The 9,109-nt window shown below is 43.0% G+C and overlaps 1 protein-coding gene across 1 annotated transcript; it reads right to left on the bottom strand.

Moving 5' to 3' along the window:
- Positions 1-4,385: 4,385 nt before the first annotated feature.
- LOC120022065 (sclerostin domain-containing protein 1-like) lies at positions 4,386-5,484 on the bottom strand. Its single transcript, XM_038965859.1, has 2 exons — positions 5,289-5,484; positions 4,386-4,870 (listed from the first exon to the last, which is right to left on the bottom strand). The coding sequence occupies exons 1-2, from the start codon at positions 5,482-5,484 to the stop codon at positions 4,386-4,388; spliced, it is 681 nt and encodes a 226-aa protein (XP_038821787.1).
- Positions 5,485-9,109: the final 3,625 nt, after the last annotated feature.

Raw genomic sequence — 9,109 nt, 5'->3', positions numbered from 1 at the left:
GTAGTCAATGGAAGGCTACAAGGAGACTCTTTTGGGAGGTATGCATACATACAACTCACCTCTTGGCAGTAGTACTGTAGATGATGTCATCACAGACTTAGATCCAATGTCTTTCAGAGCACTCACAGTCAGGCCACTAACACCATTATCAGACCATAGAAAAATTACAGCATATCTAAAAAGGGAGAAGAGCCCAGTAAATTACACAAGACCAATCAGTCCTATAGATAGACTAAGAATAGTATGGAAAAGTACCAGAAAGCAATTGGCAATCAAAAAATGTCATCCCTCCTAGACAACTTTCTGGCCCACACATATCATTAAAATAATGACGGTGTAAATTTGGCTGTACAAAACATAAACTTTTTTTAAACAAATTGGCATCCTTATCTAATTTAAAAAGACACCTAAAAGCATTTTTTTAAAGACAAATGGTTTGATTATGATTGCAAATCTATAACAAAAAAACGTAGGAATCTATCCAACCAAAAACATAGAAAACCAGACAACCAGGATTGGGCAACCCTAAAAGAATCCAAACAGACTCTAGGAACAAAGAATGGACAACACATCAGACACCAACTTAATGACATTGAGGAATCCATTGATTCAAACAACTTCTGGGAAAATTGGAACTCCCTAAACAAACCCCACAGAGAAGAATTGGCAATCCTAAAAGGTGACCTATATAACACAAATTTTAAAGAACTGGTGTATATAGAAATATTAAGATGAATTTGGAACAAATATAAATATATGAAAAACTGCAAATTCTTGAATTAGCCAATAAAGACAACCAGAACCCTTTGGATTCCCCAAAAACAGAAAAAAAAACTATTGTAAAAACTATAAGCCCTGCAACCCAGAAAGGCCTGTGGTACTGACGGAATATTGAATGAAATTATAAAATACACAGACCACAAATTTTGCACTGCCATATTCAAACTAATTAACTAAGATTTGAGTGTACGCTATTTCCCTGACATCTGGAACCAAGGACTATAATAAGATTTTTTTTTTTAAATGGAGTCAAATTTGACCCAAACAATTACCACGGCAATGTGTCAACACCAATGTGGGGAAATATTCTGCTCCATCATGAACTGCACATTCTCAGTGAACACAATGTCCTGAACAAAAGTCAAATTGGATTCCTACCAAATGATCAAACATCAGACCACATTTATACCCTACACACCCTAATTGATAAAACCTTTTTTAATCAAAACTAAAACAAAATCCTGCTTTTTGGATTTCCAAAATGCCTTTGATTCAATTTGACATGAAGGCATTTTTCTCAAATTTATTGAAAGTGGTGGGGATGGAAAACCATATGATGTCATTAAATGAATGTATACAAATACAAATGTGCAGTCAAAATTGGAAATAAACATACACATTTATTTTCCCAAGGCCGTGGAGTGAAACAGGGGAACAATGTGAGCTCAAGTCTATTTAATATATACATGAATGGATTTTCAAAAACACTAGAACAATCAACATCTCCCGGGCTCACTATTAACAACACAGAAATACAATACCTCCTGTATGCAGACGACCTGGTACTGCTACAGCAACAATGACATCATCTGCAACAGTTCTGTTAGACCTGGGCCCTGCCAATCAATAAAATAAAAAACAAACTTTATTCCAGAAAAGATCTCGATGTCAGTGAAACCGAGATACATTTTTATTGGGCTCCACTGATACAGAACAAACACTTACACATATTTGGGACAAAAAAATAAGCTCCACAGGGAACTCCAACCTGGCCGTGAATGAACTGAAAGACAAAGCAAGGAGGGCTTTCTATGCCATTAAAAGATCTATCAAATTAGACATACATGATTAATATCCAAAAAAGAGCCACCAAGTTCTATAATAATTTAAAAACACTCCTACCATTACAAAGCCCTCAACTGCCAAGAGGTGACCATAGAGAAGATTCCCCTCAGACAGCTGGTCCTGAGGCTCAATTCACTAACCACTACCAACCCAACAAAGCCTCAGGACAGCACTCAGAAAATATGGCCCAACCAAATTTTCACAAAGCAAAAATTTAAATATATCACCTATTGGAAAGACACAACAAAAAATCAAAGTAAACTTCAATGCTCTTTGGCTCTTAACAGACAGTACATGGTGACAGGCTATCTGACTACTTTCACTGATACTAACTACTGTATGTACAGACTCATTCTGCCCTCAGGAGGAGTTATAGACAGAGCTGCATTTTCTGTCGAGTTGTGACAGATATTCTGACATAAGAAATACATTCTTCCCTAAATTATAAAACAATACAAAGAATTTGAAAAGCTAAATTATAAAGATAATCTTAATGCATACTTGGTGAAAAAACAAAATGCTGTGTTTTGGCAGCCACATTTGCAGCCTCCTGACAAAACCTGAGGGACAGCTAGAGAAAAATACAGTGTGATTATTCATAATTGCCTATTATTACTAACAGTCTAGTATATTCCTGTCTTTGACCATGGTTGTTATATGTTTACTTTGACAATGTATGAGAGACAGAGAGAGAGAGAGAGAGACAGAGAGAGACAGAGAGAGAGAGAGAGAGAGACAGAGAGAGAGAGAGAGAGAGACAGAGAGACAGAGAGAGACAGAGAGACAGAGAGAGAGAGAGAGAGAGAGAGAGAGAGAGAGAGAGAGAGAGAGAGAGAGAGAGAGAGACAGAGACAGAGAGAGACAGAGAGAGACAGAGAGAGAGAGAGAGACAGAGAGAGAGAGAGAGAGAGAGAGAGAGACAGAGAGAGACAGAGAGAGACATAGAGAGAGAGAGAGAGAGAGAGAGAGAGAGAGAGAGAGAGAGAGAGAGAGAGAGAGAGAGATGATTGCAGATTGACTTTGCAAGACGAGTTGAAACGTGGCCCATGACCTGTGGATCACTTTCTGTTTCTTGTAAGGGCGTTTCTTACAGCGTGTTTGTGGTAGTTACAGTAATAAATAAAGCTAGGTGGTCTTACAGCATCACTGCTACTCAGGAGGAGAATATGTAATCAGGGATAATTACAGAGAGGAAGTTTTACAAGCCTTGTATTATTGTGTCAATGACGCAAGCTCCGTTCTGAGATTCACAGACATGATTTCCCTATGCTTCTCCCTCATGGAACGCACCCCTCTGTCCTACTCTGGTACTGTCAGGTTTAGAACCACTCTGTCCTAATACCAAAATGAGCTGTCATCCCCAAACTACAAATATCAAGCGTTCCCAATGCTCTTTGAGGAAAGCATAACTTCCCCATGGTACTTGCACCGCAATTTTAATGACAGCTCATTTTGGTATTAGGACAGAGTGGTTCTAAACCTGACAGTACCAGAGTAGTACAGAGGGGTGCGTTCCATGAGGGAGAAGCATAGGGAAATCATGTCTGTGAATCTCAGAACGGAGTTTGCGTCATTGACACAATAATACAAGGCTTGTATTTGGTACTTGCACCGCAAGTACCAAATACATAGCTTTCACGATGATACAATGAAGGGATATCTGATACAACCATTTATGTTAACATGTAGCCGCTGACTGGAACAGGTCCAATAGCTTGGAGGAGAGGGGATTCCTGCAGAGAGTAGAGCTTGTATTAGACTCAATATAACATTTTATTACTGGCTAATGCTTCTGTTGTTACTGACTTCCTGTTTCCTGTGAAGTTATAGCTCCTCTGTCTGTGGCCTTGTGCTCAAAGCATTTAATTACTAATGATTAAACCACAATTTATTGACAAGTCAAAAACATATTATACTAATTATTAAAGAAAAGTCATTTTTTATATTCAACCAGTGATCTAATCATAGTAGACACTATTTATTTCATTATCCAAGGCAAATAAGTTGAGATACAATTTGTCCTGAAAGTGATTACATGGAATCTAGCAAATATATAAAAACATGAATTTATTTATATTTAGTTCAGCTATCCCCATACAAAAATATATTACATTGTCATAGCTATCCTCTACATACATTAAAAAGTAACCCAGAGTATAGAATCACTATTTATATACATACTCTGGCTTTTTCTGTTAATCTAAACATTATGATTTGGACAACATATTCATCTGTTGAGAGAACTCCTCATTTTAGCTGTCAAATGCAGTTCTTGTGCGATTTGAACTAGTCTCATTCTATCATACAAAAATGCATACATTCACAAACACATCCACAGTGGTCAATATTTGGCAAACCAGTTGCACTGTCTGAGGAATCATTCCATAGCCTTCTCAATATAGCTGCATTAAAAACAGCAAACACATTGGTGCCTTCTAAACAAAACTAGTGTCTGTTGGTGTTGTTTCTGAAGTGGGGGCACAGAGAGACCTTCCAACCCCTCAGAGGTGTACAGAGCCCCCCTGACCAGAGGGCTCAGTTCAGTATTTTTTAGGCTGTTCTTCTGCCCAATCCTCTTGCCCAGAACGTCCATTCTTCCCTTCCTTTCCCTTCCTCCTCTTGGGCCCCTGGAGTGTGGAGCCCTGGCCCTGGGCCTGCCTGACCTCCAGCTCTGACTTCCCATTCCCAGAGTCATTGTTCTGCCTGGAGTAGCGTTTACACTTGCAGGAGGTAACCACAGTGATCTTATAGGTCCTGGAGCTTCCGTCCTGACACTGCAGGTTGATGCGCTGGGTCCGGGTCCGGTCGATGACGCAGCGCCACTCCTGGGCCTCCCTGCGGCTCCAGAACTTCCCGGTGTACCCGGGACCGGAGCCGATCCAGTTGGGCAGCAGGTGGGAGGGAAGACACTCCCCAGCACAAACCAGCTCCTTGATCGGGTTCAGGCTGGTGCACTGACCATCTGAGATGTACTTGGTGGAACGCAGCTCTCTGCAGCCCACCTGGCTCTGTGCCTGACCCTGCTCTGTGATTGAGAGGGGAGGAGAGAGTGTTACATTCTGTTAGATACATATTGCATGGCATTATCTATATGACATTACAAATACTTGCATTTGATTTAGTTTGGAGTTTGCACTTTTGGATTATTCCATTTGCTGCTCATAAAGATTCGTTTTGACAGGCACTGCGGCATGATCAGGGGCATCTGAATGACAGCATGAGTTGACAAGAGGTCCAACACAATTCCAAATTCTTGAACATTCTCCCATTCAAACACAAGTCTATGATTTATATTTCATTTTCATTTAGTCCCATTCATGTCCATGGAAAATGTGCCTACATAAGGAATTAAATAATTCCAACTGTCAGGATCGGTGCGTACAATGAATCTATATGAATCGTCGAATCAATACATTTGATATGCGCATAAAAATGCAATTCACCTTTCCGCGCAGCGCTGGTCAAACGCCTTCCTCCGTTGCGTGCTTGATTCATTGATACATTACTACTCGGTGTATCCTGGACCGTACTGATCAACTGAGCGTTTAACTTTTCCGTGGCGCTGTTCTTGGCAGCTTGACAGTTACTTATAAGAAGGCAGAAGAGCGCGAGCTGGAACACACTCGTGGTAAGAAGCATCCCTGTAACTCTCCGTAGGCAGATAGACACCGGTAGGTAGGTAGGTAGGTAGGCAGATAGACACCGGTAGGTAGGTAGGTAGGCAGATAGACACCGGTAGGTAGGTAGGTAGGTAGGCAGAGAGACACCGGTAGGTAGGTAGGCAGATAGACACCGGTAGGTAGGTAGGTAGGTAGGCAGAGAGACACCGGTAGGTAGGTAGGTAGATAGACACCGGTAAGTAGGTAGGTAGGTAGGCAGATAGACACCGGTAGGTAGGTAGGTAGGCAGAGAGACACCGGTAGGTAGGTAGGTAGATAGACACCGGTAAGTAGGTAGGTAGGTAGGCAGATAGACACCGGTAGGTGGGTAGGTAGGTAGGTAGGTAGAGAGTGATGGAATGTATGTGCCCTGGTCTAACGGAGGAATTGTGTCGTTATGATGTTACTTGTCGTTCAGTCGCTTATATACCCGCCCCTTGTCTTGGCACGACACAGCGCGCATGTAGTGCGTACATTTTATGAATCAACTAGGCGTTTTCACGCATAGCTACGCCCACTGAAGCAAAGGGTAATGCGTTTTTTGTGTGTGTACTCCTCCCATGTAGAGCCTACCTACCAGTCAGTCAACACAGACAAGTAATATATATTTCTGCCAATATAGTTTGATGAATGTTGCCTTCCCTTATGGATAGGACACTGTCACTGGATAAAACACGACCTTTATAACGGCTTGTCATAGACATTTCATTTTGGTTTGTTGACCAGTTAACTGTGTAAATAATTGATTCATGAATACATTCATAAGTAGACAATAAAAGACTTTGCCAAAAAGGTTGTGTGTGGCACATGCCAGAGGCATATCCTTTGATAGTCTATTTCATGATGATTTGTAAGTTCAAGTTCATATTTTATTCAATTTGTGAACGGATTGATTTGGTTTAGCAAGGGAGGTCAGCTGGAGACTCTGCAGTCAGACCAGGTGAGTACTTAGCTCTGGTCCAGGGCGATAGTGAGTGATCCTAGAGTGAACTCGCTAATGCCCTGGACCAGAGCTAGTGAACACTGTAGATCTCATGTTGTGTTCTCGGATCCAGTGATGTCTCCATCTCTGCAGGACAGGTGCTTCAGGTGAGCTCACCAACACAATGTATGATGCATTACCCAAATTAGAGAACAATAGAAAGGTTCCAATCTCCTCCTTCATCCCTCCATCTATCCCTTCATCCCTCCATCTATCCCTTCATCCCTCCATGTATCCCTTCATCCCTCCATCTATCCCTTCATCCCTCCATCTATCCCTTCATCCCTCCATCTATCCCTTCATCCCTCCATCTATCCCTTCATCCCTCCATCTATCCCTTCATCCCTCCATATATCCCTTCATCCCTCCATCTATCCCTTCATCCCTCCATATATCCCTTCATCCCTCCATATATCCCTTCATCCCTCCATCTATCCCTTCATCCCTCCATCTATCCCTTCATCCCTCCATCTATCCCTTCATCCTGTGCCCCTAAGAACCAGGGTTCTCTTTCACTTCTTTCCCAGGGATCCTTGACAATGAATTCCCCCAACGTCTCCTCAGCTATGTTCCCTCCTTTGAAAGCAGTGAAAATGAATCCACTGTAAAACTGTCCATGCTCATTCAATATTGTTAAGCAGGTAGATTTTCTTTGGGGGATGGGGTGGATGGAGAAACAGGGGGGATGGGGTGGATGGAGAAACAGGAAGATTGGGGTGGATGGGGAAACAGGATGATTGGGGTGGATGGAGAACCAGGGTGGATGGGGTGGATAGTGAAACAAGATTATTGGGGTGGATGGAGAAACAGGGGGGATGGGGTGGATGGAGAAACAGGGGGGATGGGGTGGATGGGGAAACAACGGGGATCATATCAAATTTTATTTGTCACATGCACCGAATACATCAAGTGTAGACCTTACCGTGAATTGCTTATTTACAAGCCCTTAACCAACAGTGCAGTTCAAGAAAGAGTTAAGAAAATATTTACCAAATAAACTAAAGTAAAAAAGAATAAAAAATAACACAATAAAATAACAATAACGAGACTATATACAGGGGGTACCGGTACCAAGTCAATGTGCGGGGGTACAGGTTAGTCGAGGTCATTTGTACATATAGATAGGGGTGAAGTGACTATGCATAGATAATAAACAGCGAGTAGCAGCAGTGTACAAAACAAATGGGTGGGTCAATGTAAATAGTCCGGTGCCCATTTGATTAATTGTTCAGCAGTTTTATGGCTTGGGTGTAGAAGCTGTTAAGGAGCCTTTTGGTCCTAGACTTGGCCCTTCGGTACCGCTTGCCGTGTGGTAGCAGAGGGAACAATCTATGACTTGGGTGACTGGAGCCTGTGACAATTGTTTGGGCCTTCCTCTGACACCGCCTGGTATAGAGGTCCTGGATGTCAGGGAGCTCGGCCCCAGTGATGTACTGGGCCGTACGCACTACCCTGTAGCGCCTTACGGTCAGATGCTGAGCAGGTGCCATACCAGGCGGGGATGCAACCAGTCAGGATTCTCTCGATGGTGCAGCTGTAGAACCTTTTGAGGATCTGGGGACCAATGCCAAATCTTTTCAGTCTACTGAGGGAGAAAAGGTGTTGTCGTGCCATCTTAACAACTGTCTTGGTGTGTTTGGACCATGATAGTTTGCTGTTGATGTGGACACCAAGGAACTTGAAACTCTCGACCCGCTCCACTACAGCCCCGTCGATGTTAATGGGGGCCTGTTCTGCCCGCCTTTTCCTGTAGTCCACAATCAGCTTCTTTGTCTTGCTCACATTGAGGGAGAGGTTGGTGTCCGGGCACCACACTGCCAGGCCTCTGACCTCCTCCCTATAGGCTGTCTCTTCATTGTTGGTGATCAGGCCTACCACCGTTGTGTCGTCAGCAAACTTAATGATGATGTTGGAGTTGTTTGGCCATGCAGTCGTGGGTGAACAGGGAGTACATGAGGGGCCCCAAGGTGTTGAGGATCAGCGTGGCAGACGTGATGTTGCTTACCCTTACCACCTGGGGGCGGCCTGTCAGGAAGTCCAGGATCCAGTTGCAGAGGGAGGTGTTTAGTCCCATGGTCCTTAGCTTAGTGATGAGCTTTGTGGTCACTATGGTGTTGAACACTGAGCTGTAGTCAATGAACAGCATGCTCACAAAGGTGTTCCTTTTGTCCAGGTGGGAAAGGGCAGTGTGATGTGCAATTGAGATTGATCTGTTGGGTCTAGGGTATCTGGGAGGATGTGGTGGATGGGAAAACAGTGGGGATGGGGTGGATGCAGAAACAGGGGAGATGGGGTGGATGGGGAAACAGGGATGTGGGGGGATGTGGAAACAGTGTTATTACATAGGTGGTGTTAAAGACAAAGTCTGGAAGATGTGCATAGCAACCAAGAGGAGGCCGCCAACGAAAAAGGTAAACAATGGAGTAATTGGAAGATGTAGCCGTATTTGTTTATCAAGGACTTTTGTCTTTATGACTGGCTGATACATGAATAAGAATTGAAGGTCACTGTCTGCACTGTGAGAATTTGTCATTAGAATGAGCTCTGTTTCATGCTCACTCTCTGTAGAGAAAAAGTCTGACTGCATATTGTAAAGAACTATCGCTGTAGCAAAAAGACCATC

Source organism: Salvelinus namaycush, chromosome 27, assembly GCF_016432855.1.
Source record: "Salvelinus namaycush isolate Seneca chromosome 27, SaNama_1.0, whole genome shotgun sequence".
Lineage (NCBI taxonomy): Eukaryota > Metazoa > Chordata > Actinopteri > Salmoniformes > Salmonidae > Salvelinus > Salvelinus namaycush.
The sequence above is the reverse complement of the archived record's forward strand: the minus strand, read 5'-3'. Positions and strand labels throughout refer to the sequence as shown.